The sequence below is a fragment of the Miniopterus natalensis genome, chromosome 19 (assembly GCF_054644295.1).
Source record: "Miniopterus natalensis isolate mMinNat1 chromosome 19, mMinNat1.hap1, whole genome shotgun sequence".
NCBI lineage: Eukaryota > Metazoa > Chordata > Mammalia > Chiroptera > Miniopteridae > Miniopterus > Miniopterus natalensis.
In genome coordinates, this window is record NC_142099.1 from 20,059,664 (window position 1) to 20,083,636 (window position 23,973).

General features: G+C 34.5%; 1 protein-coding gene across 3 annotated transcripts in view; it reads left to right on the forward strand.

Annotated features, from left to right (window-relative positions):
* The window catches only part of CEP350 (centrosomal protein 350), a 99,346-nt gene that overhangs the window by 5,717 nt on the left and 69,656 nt on the right, over window positions 1–23,973 (forward strand). For 2 of the 3 annotated variants that reach the window (XM_087827642.1, XM_016205022.2), the window contains exons 2-9: window positions 6,562–6,647; window positions 7,620–7,666; window positions 9,107–9,221; window positions 10,571–10,730; window positions 12,987–13,609; window positions 17,220–17,333; window positions 19,450–19,563; window positions 23,041–23,184. In XM_087827642.1, coding sequence (XP_087683768.1) covers window positions 6,575–6,647; window positions 7,620–7,666; window positions 9,107–9,221; window positions 10,571–10,730; window positions 12,987–13,609; window positions 17,220–17,333; window positions 19,450–19,563; window positions 23,041–23,184 — 1,390 coding nt within the window. In that variant the 5' untranslated portion in view covers window positions 6,562–6,574. The remainder of the gene's footprint in view (window positions 1–6,561; window positions 6,648–7,619; window positions 7,667–9,106; window positions 9,222–10,570; window positions 10,731–12,986; window positions 13,610–17,219; window positions 17,334–19,449; window positions 19,564–23,040; window positions 23,185–23,973) is intronic. The other variant, XM_016205023.2, reaches the window with a different exon arrangement.

Sequence of the window (23,973 nt, forward strand, 5' to 3'; positions counted from 1 at the left end):
AGGTGGGGAGATCTTGAAACAGGTGAAGTATTCTTATCACTCCTTCCCTCTAAAAGTTAGTTTTTCCGTTCTTTTCCCATTCTCTTTATTTATGAACTCAGCCTGCATGCTAAAAGGGGGCAAGTTATATGGTAAATATAATTCTTTTAAATTTATTGGCTACTAGTTTTCTGTGAGCCTTTATACTTAGGGGAATATTTTGGTGATACTTGAAGTGTGGACTTCTTGTTGGCTTTAGATTGTTTGCTATTAGCAGTCAAATAGTGTTTTAAAGTTGCACCCGTATTTGATTTATAGGATCTCTACTTTTCGTTTATATCATTTTAACCATGTTCTCTTTGTATCATTTATTATTGCTTTAGTGAAATTGTGTTTCCATTTTCTGTGGGCAAGTTAGAGTCATTCTTGGCTAACTTGGGATATTGATTATTATTTTGCGCTTTCATTTATATTTTACATGATGCAAATAGAATCATGTCAAATATAGTTTCTTTTTTAATCCTCATGATATTTAACTTTAATCTGAACAAAGCAGTATTGTTCGTTTATGCTTTTAACTTTTACAAGAAACAACTTGTTTCTCTGGAAGATGCCAGTTAAACTCACTGTAAAATGGACAGTAGAATAAAACGCTTGAGTCACTTAAATGAATAATAAAAGTATTTTTCAGTTTTCTGAAATTTAAGAAGCTTTTAGTATAGTAAGAGACAAAGTGCAATAGAGTGATAAAGAGTCTGTGTTATTGGTTCCTGAAGACTATGGTCAGTGTTTAAGAGAGGAATGGCCAACACTTGATCCTGTAAACACACAAGTGTAATCATGTCAGAGACCCTGCACGATCTTACTTCTATCCTCCAGCTTTCTCTCACCATTTTCGCTCTCCAGCACATGGGGCTTAAACTGTGTCATGTCTTTTTTGTCTTAGGGCTGTTCCAAATATCCTTTCTACTGCCTGGAAAGCTAGCTCTTCCTTGCCTACACGTAGTTAAATTTTATTTATCCTTTAGGTCTTAGATTAAATGACACTTTTCCTCCCTACTTCACAGATTAGGTGAGTTCCTTCTGGTTGTGTTTCTATAGCACTTGCATTTTTTTCCTTAATTATTTTCATCCTATTTTTAATATTTGTTGAATATAAACCTTCCAAGCAAACTTTTAGACTGCTTGAGTGTGGGGCCCGTGTTTGTTCTTTTCACAGCTGTATCCCCACTGCTAGGCACTACTCATTCCTACTACATACTTGGCACTCAGCAAATATTTGTTAAATGAATGAGTGGCATGGGTCTGATTAAGGAAAAGGTTTTTCATGAGTGTGGAAGAATACAGTCTTATGCTGCAATGGAAGGACGAAGGAGTTTGCTAGAACATCTCACCTGTCCTGTTGGGGGAGGAGAGAATAAAAAGCTTCATCTGTGGACATTTGTGAGGAAGCCCTGTCTTTTGGGGTGAGTTTGATAATAGTTGAGGCACATTGGTTGAATGAGCATTCTCTAAAAGAAGTTAAAAGTGCACGGAAGTTAACGGGACAGAGGTTCTAAAGAGGATGGGATGTAGGTGGCAAAACAAGGTGCCTTATGATGAAGTTACAAGAGAGGATGGGGTTGAGTTACAGGTGGTGGCTGAGTTTGAATATTATGAGAGGCATTATGTGAATGACCCTTAGAGACTTTCTTTCTTTTCTTTTTTTTTTATAAATATATCTTTATTGATTTCAGAGAGAGGAAAGGAGAGGGAGAGAGAGATAGAAACATCAATGATGAGAGAGTCATTGATCGAGCCCGCAACCCAGGCATGTGCTCCGACCGGGAATCGAACCCCGATCGCCTGGATCCTAGGTCGACGCTCAACCACTGAACCACGCCTGGCCGGGCCCTTAGAGACTTTCAAAGGTTTGAGAGAGGGAGGGAGAGGGAGAGATCGATTTAATTTCCAGTTCTGAATGACCTTGGACTAGTTCTTTGGTCCGTCTGATACTGTTTCTTCATCAGTAAAATGGGTATATGGGTAGTTGCCTCATTGGTTGTAATGGAGATTAGAAATGATATACGGAAAACCATACAGTCCTTGGTCCACAGAGAAGGAACACAGAAAATGATAGCTATGATTATTAATTGCCCACATGGTCCTCCTCATAGTGTTAAAGGTTTGTAATTTTGCCTTCCTGTTTAAAGGGATTGTTGCTGTCAAGTTTCTGGAGCTTTGGAAGAGAGTTGTTCTCAGGTGATTGGGGAATAGGATTAGTTCTCTCCACTGGTGCTTATCTTTACGGAATCAACAGTGTTTTGGAGACTCCAGACTTTGAGGAGGAGACTTGAAGTAATCTCTTGGGCTGTAGTTCTCAAAGCTGATGTATTTTGGGATCTTTGTAGACCTTTAATGTTGTTTTGGCCTCTTGAGACCCACTGATTTAGAATCTCTTCAGGGTGGAGCCTCGGCATCTCTGTTTAACGTTTAAGGTGATTTTCCTAGAGCTGCCTGGAAAGCAGGCTTGGGAGATAAGAACTCTGTAGCTGCTTGGAGGAAGGCAGTATGTGGCTGCTCTGAAAGAGCAGAGGAAAGGAGAGGGAGAGAGAGATAGAAACATCAATGATGAGAGAGTCATTGATCGAGCCCACAACCCGGGCATGTGCTCCGACCGGGAATCGAACCCCAATCGCCTGGATCCTAGGTCGACGCTCAACCACTGAACCACGCCTGGCCGGGCCCTTAGAGACTTTCAAAGGTTTGAGAGAGAGAGAGAGAGAGAGAGAGGGAGAGGGAATACAGTATATGGGTTATTTGGGAGAGAGTTTTCTTTATGGGCTTAAAAACTGGCCACAGAGGTTGGTGGAATGGGAGGATTAATGATTTTAGAGTATTGTTATTTAAAAGGTATTTAAAAAGAAAGGATATTTTCTGTGTGGTCCTATTTGACGTGGATTAAACAATTAGCAGATACAATGACTTTATGACTATAGATGCATTTTGACAGTATACTGACAGCAAAGACTTATATTTTGTGCATTAACCTTAATACCAGTTTACATTATATACTTAGATTAAAAAAAATAAGCCAAGTGTTATATTATGTTTTAATAAATGCATATTCAGATATATGTATACATATGTGTGTATGTATATATTGTGTGTCTCATTCAGTGTGTGGTAAAAGTCTTTTTGAGTTTTGAGAGAAATTTTATTATATTGTGGTTTTATTTATAGAGATAATACCTTTTTTAGATTTAAAAAAGTCATAAACATGTATGGTATAAATATGAATAGTAGATATAAAAATAGGGTAATTAAAGGTGAGAAGGGGGAGAGGAAATCAGATAAGAGATTAATGTGGAAAAAAGAAAATCAAGAGGGGAAATATTGTAAAAGAAAATAGGAAGCGATTGGGAAAAAGAAAAAGACACCAGTGGTATTTGAAGTGACTATGCCAGATTTGTTTTTTAGGGAATAAATATAAATGTTTCTTTAATTTTAGGCAAATTTTCTTGAGACAGTACTAGAGCGTGAAAGAACCAGAGATGATAATAGAGGGTAAAAAAAGGTAATAGGAGCCCCCCCTCCTTTCTGCTCCTTTTTACCTATAGGATTTTAGAAGGAATGGTATGGTATGGGTTTTAGGAGAAGGAATACATTAACTTTCCTGATTGAATTAATCAAATATGAGCTAGGATAGTGTGCCTAGATTTCTGTTTTCAATTATTCCAATTTGTACATTAGGATTCTGGCTGCTTACTGCCCATTGGATACTGTGCACCTTGGAATCTTTGCTACTGGGTTTCAGTATAGGTCAGGTCAGGTTCAGGTCTGTTGAGGATGGGCACTCAGCAACATCACCATATTTCCGGAGTCAGGGAACTTGATTGCTAACAAACACAGAATTCTTAACAAGGGAGATGTGTTTCCAAAGTTGTAGTCTGGTAGTTAGCAGTATTATCTCTTTAGGAATTCCTGCAAAGAATCTGTTCAGCTGGAGCCCCACCATTCCACTCTAAGAAACACTAAGATTTTTGTATGAGATTGAAGCCATGGGTCTGGTACTTAATTTTTGCTCTGGGTGAGTAGCTGGGAGAAATGTCTTCTCCCCTTTTGAGTAGTTTGTGCTGTCCAATGAATCTAGATGGCAGTGTTTTATTGCTCCAGTTTAAGTGCTTATTACCTTGTTCATGTCCAGAAAGTGAATAAATGAATCTCCAATACAGTTTATACATAATTCTTGTACTATTTTTTTGGCCTAATCTTAATAAGGTTTTTACTTGGTCATAGCCAGAGCAGTGGCATTATCATTTGTTCCAGTCTTCTGATTCATTTCACATTGATGGTGTGCTTTTAGCAAATGATTCCCATTGTTTCCATGGCATCATACAATTTAGCTTATTATATGGCCACCTGTAGCCCTCTTCTTTTCTCTGTTATCATCAGCAATAGCAATTATGCTTTCTGTGTGTGTGCCTTGTAATTTTACCGTAAATTCTTACAGGCTACTTGCAAATTAGTATATGAATTCCATTTTCCTGTTTTCCATTTCTTTTTCCCCCCTGCCTTATGGACCTACTAGTGTTCCTCTTCCTTTTTATGAGTAATTTTCCAGCCTGGCTTTTTAACCACCTCTTCTGTTTCTTTGATCATGTTTTTGGTCAGTTTTATTGGTTTACCCTGTTCCCATTCCTACTCATCCTTTCACTTGCAACCCTGCCTTTGACTCCTCTTTATTCTTTTCTGTTTAAATTGAGATCCTGACAGTTTCCAGCACTGCCATTTGTTTATCTGTCCATTGAAGGGCTCTGTTGATATGAAGATGAATCAGAAGATAGAAGTCCTTAAGGATTGCCTTGTGGGGACATTGATATAGATATGCTCTTTGTAACTTTATTATATTATCATCACATCTTATATTAACTATTTGTTTATATGTGTCTCTACCATTAGATTGTGAGGGTTAAGTGTTAACTAATGTTCATTGAATGAATGAATGAATGATGTGTGTGTAATGATAAGGGCTATCAGAAGTGAACAGAGTGCTGTGGGAAACAGGTGAAGTAGTAATTCTGTTCAAGGACAGTCTGGAAAAGGTTTACAACAGGAGATGATGACATTAGTTTGGCTTTGAAGGGTATTACTGCCAAAGAAAATTTAGAAAAAGAAGATATGGAGATAATGAAAATTTCTAGGTGCTCAGAGAATGCTCTCTAGGTATGGCAATTTGACAGGAACAATTGGTATACAGTGAAGATAGCAAGGGGTAAGACTGTGAATTAAGGTTGTGAAGGCTTCCAAGTTCCATCATGCTAAGAATTTGGAACTTTATCCCATAAGTGATAGTCATCAAAGGGTTATAAAAGATTTGCTAGATTCTGCTTTAGAAAGATAACTTTGGTTGTAGTATGAAGAATAGATTAGGAACAGAATAATTTAGGAAGGTTTTTACCATAATTTAGGCTAAAGATGATGCTCTGAATAGAGGCAAAGGGAAGAGAGAGGGAAATTAGAGAAATGTCTTAAAATTTTTTTCAGCAGCTTTATGGAGACATATTTTACATACTATCACAGAGAAATACTTTAAAGATAGTATTGTCACCCTGGAGCGTGTGGCTTAGTTGGTTGGGTGTCATCCAGTACACTGAAAGGCCACTGGTTTGATTCCCAGTTAAGGCACATGCCCAGGTTTCCGTTCCGTCCCCAGTCGGGGTTCGTGCGGTAGATAATCAATCGATGTTTCTCACATCGATGTTTCTCTTTCCCTCTCCCTTCCTTTCTCTCTAAAGCTAATAAAACATATTAAAAGAAAAAAAGTAGTATTGTCTACCTCTCTGAATTATTTAAAAAAAAAAAATGTTTTTATTGATTTTAGAGAGAGAGAAGAAGGGAGGGATAGATAGAAACATCTATCTGCTGCCTCCTGCATGCCCCCTACTGGGTGGGGATCGAGCTCATAACCCAGCCTTGTGCCCTGACTGGGAATCGAACTGGTGACCTCTTGGTGCATGGGACAATGCTCAACCAGGGAGCCACGCCTGCTGGGCACCTCTTTTAATATTTGATAGATTAAATAGGCAAAAGAGAATACACAAATGTTCAGTAAATAAATAATTCCAAAATTCCCATATGGCTATAGAATAAATTTGTTGTCATGTTGCCTATAAAACATTTAACCAGTAAGGTAGTTTCATTATTGCCCAACAAATGATCTTGAGTATATTTAATCTGTTTGATTTGGTAAACACTTTAAGGCAGTTAGAAAAGGCATTTCACAAATTAAAATTTATACTTTAAAGGTAGAGTTTTGACTTATTTCACTTCCTATGAAGAGATTTTTTTCATTGTACTTTTTCCACAATAATCTTTTTTTTTTTTTTTAAATAGAAAATGGTGATTTTTATACATTATATATTCTTACCTAAAAAACAGACCTACTTAGATAGAATTTGAGGAACTCTTAAGAGGGTGTAAAGATAACTTTTAGAGAGGAAAAAATCCTTTTCTGGCTTTAAAGAAAGGCAAGAGAGGTCCGGGCATTTTCTTTACTAACATTATATTGATGCTCAATGAATGCTGATCGTGTGATTGCAGGTAAATTGGCAGGATGAGGAGCAGCAAATCAAAAGAGGTGCCTTTACCAAGTCCAAGGAACTCTCAAAGCAAGGAGACTGTTCAAGGTATGATTTGTTTTTTAAAACTGAACTTAATCCCTTGTTTAGGTTGTATGTATAAAATTCTGGGCTAATCAGCAAATGAAAATTATATATATGCTTTGATTTATAAAAGGGGATAAGTAATTTTAAATTTTTAATTATTTTTAAAGGTACAAGGTACCTCACCTTCAAAGGCATCCTGTGGTAAAAGAAAAAATCCTTTTTCAAAAAGAATTAGTATAGGTAAAATTAGTTTTATACAGTTTCTTAGAAATTCTGACTTTATGTCAATAAGTAGTATGATATAGCTCTTAATACAGACCTACAGTGCACAGAACGAAAATAATAGTCTCAAACTCTTTAAAATGATGCTTTTGGGGGTAACCTCAATTTAGAGCATGGTATTTTTTGAGGGACATTGACAAACTAGAGTACGTCTGGAGGGAGATTATTGGGTTTGTGAGGGATCTGGAAATATTGTCACATAAGGAGCATTTGGAGGAAATGAAAATGTCCTTGAGTAGGATGACTCGGCAAATATGTGGCCTTATACTATGTGAAGGGCTGTTATATGAAAGACTAACAGATTTTACCTTTGTGTCTACCAGTATATCAAAGTCTGGTGTAGTTTTCTAATCTTTACATATTATAATGTGAATTACCGTAAAGTGTAAAATTTTGTATTTGTTCAGCTCATTGGCGTAAATTGTTGGAGATGTGAAATGAGGGTGTGGGTGAGGGTTAGTCTAACTGTCCTAGGGACCAGTGGGACCAGTGTCTAATGCAACTCTGAACTATATACTGTATTAGGAAGCTCAACTTTATTGGATGGGAGAAGAACCATGTTTTGGCTCAATATAGTATAGCACTTGTTGAGGAATAGTTCTCCTTAATAAAGTGGTTCTCAAACTTTTGAGTGTATATGGAAGCTTATAAAATGCAGATTCTGACGTCTACTTCAGAGCTTCTGATTCAGTAAATATCAATGTTCCCCAGCAGATACAACCACATCGTGGAATGCACTTTCTCAGACCAAGGCTGCTGTAAGTAGTTATAGTTTCCATTTATTTCTTTCTGGTTTAAAATTGATTACTTGTTGTGATTGAATAGATTAAAGAATTTTCTGTAGTGCTTTTGGTAGAAAAATAAGGTTAACATTTTGGTAAGAAGTTATATACTGTATATTACAAAATGAACATTAATGACAACTATTAAATAGTAAAAGAATAATCAAGTCACTTTGGGTATCAGGAACGTTAACACTATAACATGTAAAATATTAAAATAATTTCGGCTATTCATTCTCCTTTATTAAATTTGCTCATTTGGTGTATTGAAAGGAAGATTTAAAACCTAAATTTGGGAAGGAGCTAAGTCTATGTAGAGGGCTCAGAATCAGGAAATGAAAGGAACAACTGCTTTTTGAATGGACTATGAGTTACCTTTTCTTTTTTGTGGCAGTAATAGATGAGTTTCTTTCAGCATTACTGAAGAATGACTGTGGGCAACCTGTTGTCCTTTGTGTCTGTCCAGTCTTGTCAGATATTTAGTAGTACAAATATGTATGGGAGGTGATGCATAATCCCTTCGAAGGGAGACCTTTTCCTTTTTTATTTTGTTAATCCTCACCTGAGAATATTTTCCCATTGATTTTTAGGGAGAGTGAAAGATGAGGGAGAAAGGAAGGGTCAGAGAGAGAAACCTCAATGTGAGAGAGAAACGTCAATCGGTTGCTTCCTATATGTGCCCTGACTGGGGATTGAACCTGAAACCTAGATATGTGTCCTGACTGGGGATTGAATCTGCAACCTTTTGGTGTACCAGACAATGTTCCAACCAACTGAGCCACCTGGCCAGGGCTATATTTTCTCGCTCCTACACGAGCATTATACATCTATAATGTAGGAATAGCTTCTCTTCCCCCAATTTAATTTAGAGTTAAACTAATTTAGAGCTGAACTGTTAGTTGTTTTTCAAAATGATTGGATTTAAAAAAATTTAAGGGTGATAAGGGGCTCATAAATGAGGGAGGGAAAGCCTGATATAGAACTATTACAGGATTATTTCAATTTTGTGAGTACATTGCACTGCAAAAATTCAAAAGAAGGTAAGTCATAATTTTATACAAGATTTTTTAAATCTCTGTGGTGGAATTTTGATTATTTTAATTACATTTTTTATAACTTTTCTGTTTTCTCCGGTAAGCATGTAATACTCTACTATTTAGGGGAAAATCCTTTTTAAAATTATTGAGGACATTGATGGTTATACCAAAAGTTGACTTATATTGTAAATTGTATGGAAACCTGAATTCTATCTTGCAAATTTTATCATTATTATCCTTTTGTTCATTAAAGTAAAATATTCCTTTTCCTACTATGGAGAAGGGTATAGGACAATATAGTTTTAAATAACTATGTAAATTGATAGTAGCTGGTTATTTACAGTGTTAACCTATTTGTTGTGATGGTGTTTAACTTTAGCTGAGACACATTGAAAACAAATTAGAAGTAACCCCTACAAGTACAGCTGTGTTTGATTCTGTCATGGATACAAAGAAATCTTCTGCAAGTGCTACCCGAAAAATAAGTAGAAAAGGTATGTATGGCGTTATTTCCAAAGATCTGAATATGTTTAATAGAATTTTTTGATGTTGGTTTTGTTTCAGTTTAATTTCTTCTTGTAGCCCCATGTATTTGCTTGCTCTCTTGTCAGAGACTGTACCTCATCTTTTTTCCTTTGGTACTAAGTAGTCACAAAGCAACCTCAAATTCGGTGACTATAGGTGATGTTTTCCCTTTTTTTTTTAAAAAATATATCTTTATTGATTTCAGAGAGAGGAAAGGAGAGGTAGAGAGAGATAGAAACATCAATGATGAGAGAGTCATTGATCAGCTGCGTCCTGCACACCCCCGACTGGGGATCGAGCCTGCAACCTGGGCATGTGCCCTGATCGGGAATCGAACCCTGATCGCCTGGATCCTAGGTTGACGCTCAACCCCTGAGCCACACCCGGCCGGGCTCCCCATCTTTTAATTAAGGGCTTAAATACCACTGTATCACCTTTGACAGTGAATTTTCATTTGTTTTTAATGGTGAGAATTTGATTTTGAGCCTTTGGGGTTATATGTCTTTTTTTTAATTCACAGGTCTTTATGCCACTTTGAAATTTAGTTGACTTAATAAGATTTATATTTTTTGTTGGTGTTTAAAATTATAAATGGAATATCTGTCTTATAGATACTATCATAAATTCACACAATCCAATATTTTCTTTATCTTTCATATATTTAATTCTGTGGTTTCCTAATCAGTGGGCTGAAGCCTGCAGGTTAATACTTTCGACTGAAACTGTGATTTTTTTTTTTTAACCTGTGAGTCTGTTGGGTTTTATCTGATATTTCTTTCTTTTTTTCTTAATCCTCACCCAAGGATATTTTTGCCATTGCTTTTAGAGAGAGTGGAAGGGAGGGAGGGGGAGAGAGAGAGAGAAAGAGAGAGAGAGAGAGAAAAAGAAAGAAACAATGTGAGAGAGACACATCAATTGGTTGTCTCCCACACTCGCCCCAACCAGGGATCGAGCCTGCGCTGAGGTACGTGCCTTTTGCTGGAAACGGACCCAGGAGCCTTCAGTCCCTGATGCTTTAACCACTGAGAAAACTGGCTAGGGCTGATATTTCTTTTTTTAAGTGAATGAGAGCCTTTGACAAAAGGAATTTTATATGTAGAGTTTTATTTTGCATTGTTTGCACAGATTATAATCTTTCTCTATAGATTGAGTTACTGTAATAATTTAAATAACATGAATGTTTTCCATCTACTTATATAATATCCAACTAGCGATGTCAGAAATAATAGATACCTAAGTTATTTTCTTAGATATTTGCCAGATTCAGAGACAGTTGTATTTTATATCATATGTTCTCACAGATTTTTTTTTCCTTCAGATGGTAGATACCTGGATGATTCTTGGCTTAATGCTTCAACCTCCAAATCTTCTAAATCACGGAAAGAGAAATCTCGTAGTCCTCTTAGAGTTACCACCCTGGAGAGTAATGTAAAGAAAAATAATCATGTGGAATTCCGTGAACCTTTGGCTTCTTACAGGTTAGTGTTTTTTGTTTTTTTTTAAAGTTATCAAATAGAGCTAGTCTGTAATATTTATAGTAAGATTGTAGTTTATTTTTTGAGTTTTTCATAGCACTCTATCTCTGGTATTATTAACCTATTCATTTTTCAACAAAATAAAGCAAACATCTTTTATATTATGAAATACTGACTTTCTACTTTTATTGATTAAATATTTGGGGAGGGAAAAAGTAGTAATATTCTTTCCAGACCACTACCATCATTGCAATTAGTATGTTTTCTACAGACAAATTACTCAGGAAATGTGTTCCTCTTTCCCTCTTAATATCTCAGATTGGATGTTCTATGTGATGAACTTTGTATAGCTTAGTTTTCTTCTTTTTTAATCTTCGCCTGAGGATATTTTTTCCATTGCTTTTCAGGGAGAGTGCAAAGAGGGGGGTGGGGGAGAGGAGAGAGAGAGAAACATCAATGTGAGAAAGACAGGTTGATTGGTTGCCTTCCACACCCGTGCTGAACTGGGGCCAGGGATTGAGCCTGTAACTAGGGCACTTGCTCTTGACCAGAATTGAACCTGAGACCCTTCAGTCTGCAGGCCAACGCTCTAACCATTGAGGAAAACTGGCTAGGGCCTTAATGCCTATCATTTCCTAAGTATTCTATAAATATTTTTCCCAACATTTTATTATGAAAATTTTCATATTTACAGAAAAAATTGTATAGTGAAACACCCTTACATGTGTTTAGCAAATATTTAGTGAGTGAATGAATTCCTCTCTCCTGCCCTCCTTTCTTTCTTTTCAATGTCCTTCCCTTTTTCAGATTGAAGCATGGTATGTAACCTGTCTTTTTTTTTTTTTTAGTTTATTTTTTATGCTTTATTTTATTCTCCACATGTGCTAATTTTAGACCTAAGTCATTTTAACTGTGAATTGTTACAGTCTGGTCAAGATAGTGAAAATAATTGCAGACTAACTTGATATCTAGTAGAAGCTACATGATTCAGTTCTCAGCACCTATCTTATTTAATAATCAACCACTCAGAACAGGATCTAATGTTTTTTGGGTCATGGACCCCAATGAGAATCTGATAAAAGCTGTAGACTATCTCCTTAGAAAAATACACATACTCAAATACTCACAATAGATAGATATAGATATAATTACTAGGTTATGCTATACTAGTCATGGTTGTAAGAATTTTTGTTGCAGTTTTATGTCTTTAAATGAAACATCCAGATCAGTGCTATATAATAGGCCCATTAATGCAGCCATATGTGTAATCTAAACATTTTTTAGTAGTTACATACACACATGCAAAGATGTTTTACATTTTTTTGTTGTTTTAAAAATTTTGAATTCCTATGTAATTTACATTCTAGTGCATCACAATTTGGACTAGCCACATTTCAGTTGCTTAATAGCTACAGATGGCTAATGTCTACTCTTTCAGACATTGCGGGTCCAGTGGTTGTTATGTGTGCTTTTATAATTTTGTTGGGTGTTTTTTCATGATTCTCATGTGTTCTTACTGCTGAGGCCTTTTTGTCTTCATTAACCTCCCTTTTAATGAACTCCTGTTCCTAAAATATAACTTATTAGAATGATGTATAAAATAAAAATAGTCTCTGAAGGAAGACTTTTGCTAGTGTTTTTATGAATAGAGAATGTGGACTTTGTGATGTACTTAGGCTATGTCTAGTCCTCTTTTTTTTTTGCTTACTCCAGAGTTTCTCAATATGCTTTACATAGTTTGAAGCTGCCAAAAGAGTGGTCTGTGGTTCAGAGAGCTTTGACATTACTAACCACATTTATTTGAAGGAAAATATTTATTGTACCTTTACTTTATTGCTGCTCCCAGTCTATTTGTTAATTTGGTACATTATTTAGAAGTTACACACATGAAATGCCAGTATTTGAGAACTTTTTTCCTACTACTTAAGATTTCATAAAGGAGTAAAATAACATTTTGGTAAAAGGTGTCAAGTGAATATCCAAAATCAGATTGTTACCCTATTTTCTATCATTCTTAAAGAAATCTCTCCATATACCTTTTGCATTTTTCTTATTTTATAATATGCAGATTATTATTTAGAACTTGATAAGGGATCTTTGAGTCTTAATATTAGTAATGATTATTTTATTAGTTTTAACCTAACGGAATTTCTGGCTTTCTTTTGGTCTCTAATTTTAGTTTAGAGTTCTCCATTTGTAAGACTGGTTTCAGTTTGGTTTTTGTACTTATTTAAAACTAATTATTTGTTTTAATAATAGGGAAATTCATGGCATACCTTCCAATATAAGTCCCAGCCCTTTAGAGTCAAAGCATGTATATTGTGTGGATATTAATGAAGAAAAGCCTGAGAATGGGAACCGGATGGTAAGCAATCGAGAAGAACGGAATATACGTTGCTGTGATTTTGAGAGTTCCCAACCATCTGTCATGAATGATACTGTTGTTAGGTTTTTAAATGATCGACCAGCAATTGATGCATTGCAAAATTCTGAAAGTTTGATTAAAATGGCAGCCCCTATGAGAACTGAGGAAGAAAAGCCTAATAGAACAAAAGGAAATGAGAACAATTTGAAGGCTTCTGTCAGTGACATGGGCCATGATGTTGATCCAAAAGTGTTACGGCTAGCTGACTCTTCTCCCTCTTCTACGAGTACTTCTAATTCCCAAAGATTAGATATGTTAAAGCGGCGACAACATGATGTCAAACTGGAGAAACTCAAGGAGCGGATTAGGAAACAGTGGGAACACTCAGAAGAAATAAATGGCCGGGGCCAGAATCTGGGTCATATTGACCACCCAGTAATGGTTGTTAATGTTGATAGCTCAGTGACAGCAAAAGTCAGGAAAGTGGCAACAGCACCACCTGCTCCAGCATATAAAGGTTTGTAATCAGTCCTTGTATCTTTCTCTTTCTGCTTCCTTATCCCTCTGTCTCCCCAGGATGTATTTGAGTAGAGATGATCATCTTTAAAACAGAGTGTGATTCTCAAATCAAACACACAAGAAATTAATGCAAGGTGCAGGTTAAAAATGCACGTTTCTGGATCGTACACTGGACCTAAACCAGAATTTCTGGGGATAGAGTCTAGAATTGGAATCTTTAATAAGTGCATCAGGACCACTATATGAACATTTAATAAGTTGAACAAAAGAGGAAATAAGAACTAGTTAGTACATTTTCAGAGAACTGAAAGAATATTGCTCTTATTCTGCCATTGTATTTGGATTGTTATTAGGAATTCTTTCCCAAGTAATATTTAAAAGATAATTCAGTCAGTTTGAGTTAACATTTGGTTACAGAATATTTTGGTACTGACATTTGGTTCCTGTTACTTTAACTTTAAAGTTTTGACACTGGAGTTTCCCCCCTGTGTTTAAGAAAACAAATATTTAAATCACATTTATACCAACATTGATAGAGTTCCATTGAGAAAATGCTTTTCAGAGACAGTTTCTGTTTTTAATCAGCTCATGATTTGATACATGATAATTTTAAGAAGTTTGTATTTTTATGCTCCTGAAATTATTTTCATAGGATCATCGTGCAAAGGTTTTATTAAAGAGTTAATTCATTGATCAGGTTAGTCTGTACTAGACTTTTGTCATGGAAACTTCTGCCATTGTAACCTTTCTTTTGTGGACAATTTTTCAAGTTCAGTTTTTCTAGATGAATGTATGAAGATCAAAATATTGTCAAGATTTATTTCTTCTATTAATTTTAAGTTATTAACAAACCAGGAGAGTTTTTGCTGTAGTCCATTTTGTTTTGTATTTTTCTACTAAGCCCAGTTTTTCTCTCACCACTTTTGTAATTTTTTATAGTCCTAATGTGTCTTTATTCATTTTTTTCTGCAGAACAAATTTTACTGTGTACAGTTTTATTTTGTTGCTTATTACTTTTTGCTAATGATATTCATTGTGAATTAGATTTTTTAAGTGGCTAATTTGTATTCTAGCTAATTTGTGATAAAATTGTGAGCAGTGCCCTTTAGAATCCTGAAAAAAATTGCTCCATTATCCATGATTGGTCTAATGCATTATTAATAAAATTCTTTTATATCCTTTTAGTTATTTGTGTACCATATAGTAATTGTCCACACTGTTGACAGAGCAAATAGCAAATGGTGGGGTCAAAATGTGCTTGTTGGTTCTGAGATAGTGAGTTGTTATCCAAAACTTTTGCTATACTTAGATGCATTAAATGCATATTGCACATTTAAGATTTGTTCATTCTAGAAGTTAAAGTTCTGAAATTCCCAAGTTATTCCACTAAGGCAAAGTTATGATGGTCAGTTTGAATCCATATTTTATTTAATAATTTACAAAAATCTAAAGTGACAATTTCATTTGTTTGAATACATAATAAGTTCACTTGGTTCAAAAGTCAAAAGATGAAAACGGTGGACCTTGAAAAGCTTTCCTGCTCCACCCACTGGGTCCCCTTTCTGGAGGTTACTGTGCTAACAATTTGTGTATCCTTCCAGAGATAATTTTTGCTTACTCAAACAAATGAGAGAAAGTTTATTTTCTTTTTTTATACAGTTGTTAGCATACTAAACCCTTGGTTTTTCATTTATGTTTTTGTGTGCTTTATTTTTTTAAGGAGACATTGGAAGTGTTCTGTGATTCTGCTTTAAAATTTGAAGTACTGAACACAAATGGAGTTTGTGTGAATCTTTCTTGTCTTATACTTAGTTGTTTGTATATCTTTTTCTTTCCTGGTGTAAATGCCCATGAAGGTTAAGAACCTATATAGGTCATCCTTATTTTATTTCATCCTTATTTTATTACTGAGAGAGAGAGAGACTTGCATGGAATTGCTGCACCTTCTTATTACCGACTAGTTTATAATAGATGGAACACTATGTTTATAAATTTTTTACTTATATAGGTATAGGCATAATTGTATGCCCATTGCCACAAATGTCAGGTGAAATTAAGTTTATGCTATTATGTCTAAGAGCCTAATAGATTATTTACTATTAGACATGTAATTAACTTACCAGTACATTTTATCTAACACTTCTAAAGTGCTTTTACCAATTTCAGCTCCAACTTATTCTTTATATGATTTAATTTTACAAGTATTTATTGGCTGCCAAGTTTTTGATAAGTTGAGCCATCTGAAAATATAAATCTTTATACTACACTGGTTATCATCCATATTCATTATTTTATTATTTTATAAAGTAACATTGCAAGTTCAGTGTATTTCTTAAAGAGTAGTGATAAATTTGAAGTAGCAAGTCAGAGCAGCAATTCCTAGGAAAAAGCACCTAAGTAATTTTTTTGAGAAATTGAGTAAGTGTGTTTTAAAGACCCATTTTTCACACTTTGGGTACATTTTGCCTGTGTAGCAACTTGTCCATTAGTTCAGCCATAGGCAAAATCAGACAGATGTTAGTAATTAATGCCTGTCTTCAAAGAAAAGAATTAGTAGTGTAGCCTTTCTCTTAGTCTTGAGAAGGATAGTTTATACCTCTGAAATTTATAATTTATGATTAACTTTTTTTTATCATTTAATTTAGTATTTCTCCATTTCTAATCCTTTTGAACAAACGTATATTGCTTTATCTCACTGAAGCTTACTTTTTCCAAATAGTATTTGTCAACACATTATGTGGTAGCTAATTGTGCATTCCACTCTTAAAAGCTTATAAAGCTGTGCAGCATTATTAGTTACTAGCAAAATGCAAATCAAAACCACAATTGAGATACCATTTCACATCTACTAGGGTGACTGTAATAAAAAAAGACAGACAATAACAAGTGTTGGTGAAGATGTGGAGAAATTGGAACCCTCACACATGCTGGTGAGAATGTAAAATGGTGCAGCTATTTTAGAGAACAGTTTAGCAATTCCTCAAAAAGTTAAAGAGTTACCATATATCCCAGCTATTCCATTCCTAGGTATAATACCCAGGGGAATTGAAAACATATGTCCACATAAAAACTTATACACAAATGTTCATAGCAGCATTATTAATAATAGCCAAAAAATAGAAACACCCCAAGTGTCCATCAGCTGATAGATAACAAATGTTGGTATACCCATACAATAAAATATCATTCGACAATAAAAAGGAATAAAGCTTTGGTACATGTTATATAGTGGATAAACGTAAAACATTATGCTAAGTGGAGAAGCCAGACACAAAGCCACATATTGTGTGATTCTGTTTTTATGAAATGTCCAGAATAGGCACATCCATAAAGATAGAAAATACATTAGCAGTTGCCAGGGAACAGAGACAGTTGTGTGGAGAATGACTACTAATGTGTACAGGGTTTCTTTTCAGGGAGATGAAATGCTTGGGAATTAGATGGTGATAATTGTATAACTTTGTAAATATACTACAAACCACTGAGTTGTACACTTTAAAAGAGTGAATTTAAAGTATGTTAATTATATCTCATTTACAAAAGAGTGTAACAAATAAAACTTATAAAGCAACTTTGATAAGAATGTTCTGTGTGTTGGTATGTATTAGGCTTCAATCCTTCAGAGACCAAGATTCGAACACCCGATGGCAAAGTGTGGCAAGAGGCTGAATTTCAAAACATGAGTAGAGAACTGTATCGAGACTTAGCACTTCACTTTGCAGGTGAGAATAGAGCTCTCTAAGATTTTGAGTGTTTCATCATGCATGCTATCTAACTTAAAATACTTAAACATAAAAATGGTCACCAAGCTAAAGATATTTCCCTTTTCTAACTACTTGGTATACTAAAGTAGTGGTGGTTTAGTCATAAGGCTCTCTTAGCCTCTAGGCTCTGCTCCAAGGTTAAAATTAGCATACATGGCTGATGAGACAGAAGCAAGGCTATTTTTAAGCTGAGGGACTTTCTGAGTAGGGCCTGTCTGATTTGAAGAAAATAACAGGAGTCTAGTTGAAGCTTATTTCTTCTACTAGACCTCAGAGATCTTTGAAATGGTCAGTAATTTGGCAGGCAGCAGATAAGAAGATACTAACATGAGGGCAAAATGCAGGAAGAAAAATGAACCTTATAGGAAGGGAATAATGTTAGAGAATTGGAAACACAAAGAACTTTTGGAAGATAGGAAGAGGGAAATAGGAAGGTCATACTCATAATGTTATTACATATTGAACACCTAGTATGATTTTGGACAAGATGCTAGGTATTTGGTATTATGTATTTTTTACAGTTGAGGAAATAGAGGCTCAAAGAGTAATTTTCCCAAGGTTGCATAAGAGTAATTAAGAATTGAAGCCAAGTGGGGCAGGGGGCTGGATGGAGGGGGGTAAAATACAGGGGGAGGGAATGGGGGACATCTGTAATAGTGTAAACAGTAAAAACAAAAAAGAATTGAAGCCAAGATTCAAAGCCAACTCTGACTAAACCCTGAGAGTTTTCTCATAAGCCCCCGTAGAGACCCTTCTAATAAATTTTGTGGCGTTAAGTGTTCAATCCAGTTTTCCTACTGTTATTGGAGCACTGTATTCAGAAATTCTTTGCTCATGTGGAGAAGAAGTATACTGTAAGAGTTAAGAGCAAAGATTTTGGAGTCAGCTTGGAAGGGTTCAAGTTCAGACTCTGCCACTTATTAGCTGTGTATACTGCCTATGTTACAGAACCTCTGTTCCTTGGCTTTCTCATCTGTAAAATAGGGATAATAACACTGTACCTCTTGGGACAGTATCATTATAGACAAGTAGAATGGTGTATGTCAAAGAACACTTAAAGAGGTTTTTCTGTTGTACTCTTATATGGTAGATGCACTCTGTGCTCCCAGCTAAGACCAACTCATCCACTTATGTTTTAGATTCCATTTGCAGCTTTTCTCTTTCTTTACTGCATGCAAACTGGCCTCCTGCTGTTTCGTAGACATTCGGTATGCTCCTGCCTTAGGGCCTTTAACTCATACCTACTCCCACTTTGCCCAGAATGCAGAGCTCTCTGTATTTTGAAGTCTATTTATTTAATGGCGATTAACACACACACACACACACACACACACACACACACACACACACACACACGCAAAAGTAGTACTCAAAACAGTTTATTCCTGTATTATTTATTACACACACACACACACACACACACACACACACACACGGGTGGGCAAAAGTAGTACTCAAAACAGTTTATTCCTGTATTATTTATTGATTAATTATTTATTCATATTATATAAACCTACTTTTGCCCACCCCTGTATATATTCCCAGATTAGAATTGAAAAAATTAGTGAGTAGTAATTTGTATGTAAAATACCTGATCTATTTCACTAGCATAACTATAAAAGGACTTAATTTAGGCATATTATATTGAGTATTTTATGAAGTTTTATTCTAGAAGTTCATAGTATCTCAGTTACATAGGAATTTTTTTAATGAAATTAGAATCTGAGAAAGTGCGCTTACCTCTGAGACTATATAAATGCTGTGGATCCTGGGTTGGAAAGCATTATTGTTGAAGTTTCTTCCAGTTTGTGGAAATGAGTTAAATTTCTCAAGTGTTTCCTGACAAAAATAAACACAAAGAATGGAACCTACTGGTGGAGTAGTGGAAATCTTTAGACCTTTCCGTAAGAGGATTTGGCATTGGTAGCTTATGGGTCATAGAAATAACCTCAGTGAAGATTTCTTTCTCCCTATCTGAATTATATACTTTATATTTATTTTTCATACTGAGGGGAGGATGAGTGGGTGGGTAGGAATAATTGTAATATTTGCTGTAACTATTTCTGCTTTTCAGATGATATCTCTAGGAAAGAGAAACCTGTTGAAAAAAGTAAAGAGAAGAAAGTGGTCAAGCCAGTACGAAAAGTCCAAAAAGTAGCACAATTTTCAAGTCCAGAATGCAAAACAGGTTAGTTTTCTCAATATCATGTACCCCCTAAAGTTAGGTATTACTGAAATGGCGTCTATGTAGAAATAAATGTTTGTTAACCAGATGTTCTCATTGTTTGCACATATAAAAATGGAATACAGTTTATCATTATTTTGTGTATGTGTGCTTAATTGGCATAGCATAAACTATATGTATTTAGAATGTATAGTTTGATAAGTTTTTATATATGTATATACCCATGAAGCCATATGTTCATGATGATACTGAACACATCTATCACCCCCCCAATTTTTTCTATCATTTTTAATAGAAATTAATCAGATGAAAGGTAATGATTTTAATGTAGTGAACTTTTATACACAAAGGAATTGCTTATGACTGCCCCTAAGGAAAATATGGCAGTCCATGCCTGTGGTGTTCAGGCAGGACTCTGAATAGATCAAGACTGGGAAAAAGTGATCATGTAATATTTCAGGCTCTATCCAGATTGCCCAGCTTTATAGCCTAGTATTATTCCTTTGGTAAATGAGTTAATTTTAGTGTCCATTTTCCCCATATGTAAAATGGGAAGGTAGTAGTACTTCTCACCAGGTTGTTGTGAGAACTAAAATAATACCTGGAAGCACTCAATATAGTACCTGTATATAGTAAGCACTCAAATGTTAGGAATGATTCCATTAATAATAGTTATTATTTCTTTCTATACTGAAAATGGCTGTTTTGGTATGTCATATTCATCTCAGTGAGTAATTTGGTCCAAGAGAGTGGAGAAAGTTAGGAACTTGTCACTTTCAGCTTGGGGACATTATCAATCAATCATTCATACATTCATTATGCAAATATTTTTTGGCACTTGCTATATGTGAGGCATTGTGCTAAACTAAACTTAGGCAGTACGGTGGTAAGCAAGGTGCACATAGCCCCTGCTCTCCTGGAGCTTATAATCTTGTCAGGAAAACGATAGATACATAGAATAAAGTATGGTGAATGTATAATAGGGGATGTGCAAGGTCTGGGAACAAAGAACAGGAGCTATGGGCACTGGATTTTGACCAGGCATTTGTATTTATGGTCATAGACTAATTAGTAGAGTGGCAAATAATGTATTTTGTGACAACCATTGTTAACTCTAGTTGTCATAAGAGAATGACCCTCATTGTATTCAGGTAAAAAATAAAATTTTATAGGAGCATGAATTATCTGAATGTAAACTAAACTGTTACATTAAAAAAATCAAACCTGTTATTTTTCATGAGATACTATGTAATACTGTTTGTTATCAGGAGCATAATTTGAAATGAAACACTGGGACTGCTATAACTTTTGAACACTGATCTTGTGTTGTATTTGTCCAGTTTTATGGTAGGCTAATTTCCATGTATGCACTGGGGCAGCCACTGAGACAGAGAGTCATTAAATGTGCAAAAACTGTATTAATAGTTTATCTATAGTGAAAGTCCTCTTTTTCTACCAATGACGGCATGAGACTATTCCAGAAAGCCAGAATTCAGAAATAACCACCAAGCATATTCAGAAGCCAACATTTATAAATAACTACCAGTATATTCATGGTTGCTTGCTTTTGATTCAGAAAATAAAGCTGAAATTGAAGAGAGGCCTGTTCTCTCATTTTGCTTAAGAACATAAAGTTTTTTATAAATAGATTGAGCAATAGACATAAAACCTTTTAAATGCTTTAGATAGACTAAGGTTAATAATAAGGTGCAAAAATATTTCTTTTTTAAAAATAGCACACATTTATAATTCATGTTTCTTTATAGTAGATGTTTTCATTAAAACTATACTTGCATTTAAACTTTTAAATTAAAAGCCCTTTTTAAGGAAACTCTAAATGGAATGTCTTTTATTATAAATAGAATTAAAATAGCATCACAAAAAGCTTGAAAATTAGAAAACACAAAAAACCACTACCCTTAAATAAAGTACTAGTATTATTTTGTGTATTTCCTTACAATAGTTTTAAAATCATAATAGTATGTGATTGTAATCATTGTATACATAAAATATTATCTTTTTCTCTTAGAAGCTTTCCATAGAACATTTCTGTTATTTCTTACAGAAATTGTGATTTGAGATGGCAACACGGTACTCCATCTAGTAGAAACCTAGTTTAACCATTCACCATTTTTCAATATTTAGGTCACTTCTGATGTTATAATGATACAGTGAACATTTTCATTTATTTTTTTCTTTCTTTTGTATTTTCTGTTAGATACAGTGCTATTACTTGCATTATTTGAACAAGGTGAATGAGTACTTTTGGGATCCCTGACATGTAATACTGTTTTGTTGTTTTTTAAAAGAAACTATACACATTTATGTTTCAACAAGCAGTGCATAAGTAGAATTATTTTATTATAATTTTACCAGCATTGGTTATGAATGTAAAAATGCATTTTTCTAATTTAATTAGGCTTAAAGTACTATTTTATTATTTTTATTCCATTTCTCACATTACTTTACATTTAAATATATATTTCTTGTTTGTTTGTTTTTTAATATATCTTTATTGATTTCAGAGAGAGGAAAGGAGAGGGAGAGAGGGATAGAAACATCAATGATGAGAGAGTCATTGATCGAGCCCACAATCCGGGCATGTGCCCTGACCAGGAATCAAACCCCGATCTCCTGGATCCTAGGTCGATGCTCAACCGTTGAGCCATGCCCGGCTGGGCTGTTTATTTTTTATAGTTTCTATTTTATAAACGCTCTTTTATGTCACTTGTTGTTTTTTAAGTTACTGCCTATTTTGAGATGATGGTCTAATTTTAATTTTTTTACAATCTGAAAATAGTAAATGAAAAGATTTTTTTCTGGTAAACAGCTGTATTTACTGTAACATTCTTTTATTTTTATGAACTTTCATAATTAGGGCAATTGAAAATGTTGATGGTATTTGTTTTTTTAATGTCATCATTTTATGCATAAAATGTAGTGTGTAGTTTTGGTATATATCTATAAAATTTAATGTTAAATTTGCTGTAATATCATCCCCTCCAAAGGTAGTCACAGTTAGCTGTTTGTTATATATTTCCTCAAATTTTTATCTGTGCTTAGATTAAGTCATTTGTTTGTACAGCAAAAATATGTCTTACTATGTGCCAGATACTGTGCTAGTGTTGATAAATCAAACACTTTATAGTTAAGGCACATTTTTGTTCTGTGCCAAAATTGTTAGATTCAGTGACTTAGTTTTCAAGGTTTCAGTTATCATTAGTATTTGCTACTTTCAAAGCATTTTACACTTATTTGAAATGTGTGGGTAAATCAAGATATAAACAAACTGTTCATTGATTTTGGAGACTTAGGGTTAAAAATAAAAGTGATTGTAAATCTTTTGACTTTGGCATAAGATAAGCATAAGATTCTTAGAAAACCTGTATGATTGAATAGATATACTTCTTAGAGTTAAAATTTAAGTTTTAAATTCAGTGCAGTATATATAATACATATATATATATATATATTTTTTAGGTAGTCATCTGATAAGTACATCTTCTTGGCGCGATGGACAAAAATTAGTAAAGAAGATTCTGGGACCTCCACCTAAAATGGAGCAAAAAGAGCGAAGAACAGTATCAAGTGACAGAAGTGGAAGAGAAAGAACTACTAAATCTGGTGAATAATCACATTATTAAATTACCTCAGTAACTAAAATTGAGAAAAACAATTAAAAGTGCTTGTGTAAGTACTTAAAGAGGATGCAAGTAATCTTTTGGTAATGTTTTATGACTTTGCTTTGTATGTATAATTGTGGATGTAGCTCAAAAAAGAAGACATGTTTTATTGGGCTTGTCTGTGGATAATTTCTGCACAGAGGTGTTATGGTGATCTTTATTAAGAATTCTGTTTATGTTACGTTAATTACATTTAGCTGACACTGTGAGTAGCAAAGCATCATTTAATCAAATATTATTAGATTTTTAGGAACCTTAAGAGAATCAAATCCAGTCTCTCTCATTCCCATGTACACAAACACAGGCACACATTAACAAGGTTGAATTTTTTTATTTGGCAAATTAGGAAATAAGCCCTGAGAGAGAATTGAGTATACCGGCAGTGGGTGGCAAAATTTTATCTAGGATCTACAACTCCTTAGTTTGTCCCTCGAGTCCATTATTTTTCTTTTTTTGAAATATCTTGAATGCTGTTTGCAATAACTAGTTACTTTCTCATGAACACTAATTTTGGGAAATAAAAAATATATATAGCTACAGGCCAGCTTTTCTTTTCAGCAGCAAAATTTGCCTTAATTTGAGCTTCTAGAATGGATTCAGTAAGAAATGCAGTTGCAACTGCAATTTGGTATATAGAAGTCAATGTATACTTTGTATTTGCTCCTCTTTACTTTCATTTAGCTTGTAAATAAACTCATGTGCACTCTCAGTCACATCAGCAAATGTCTAG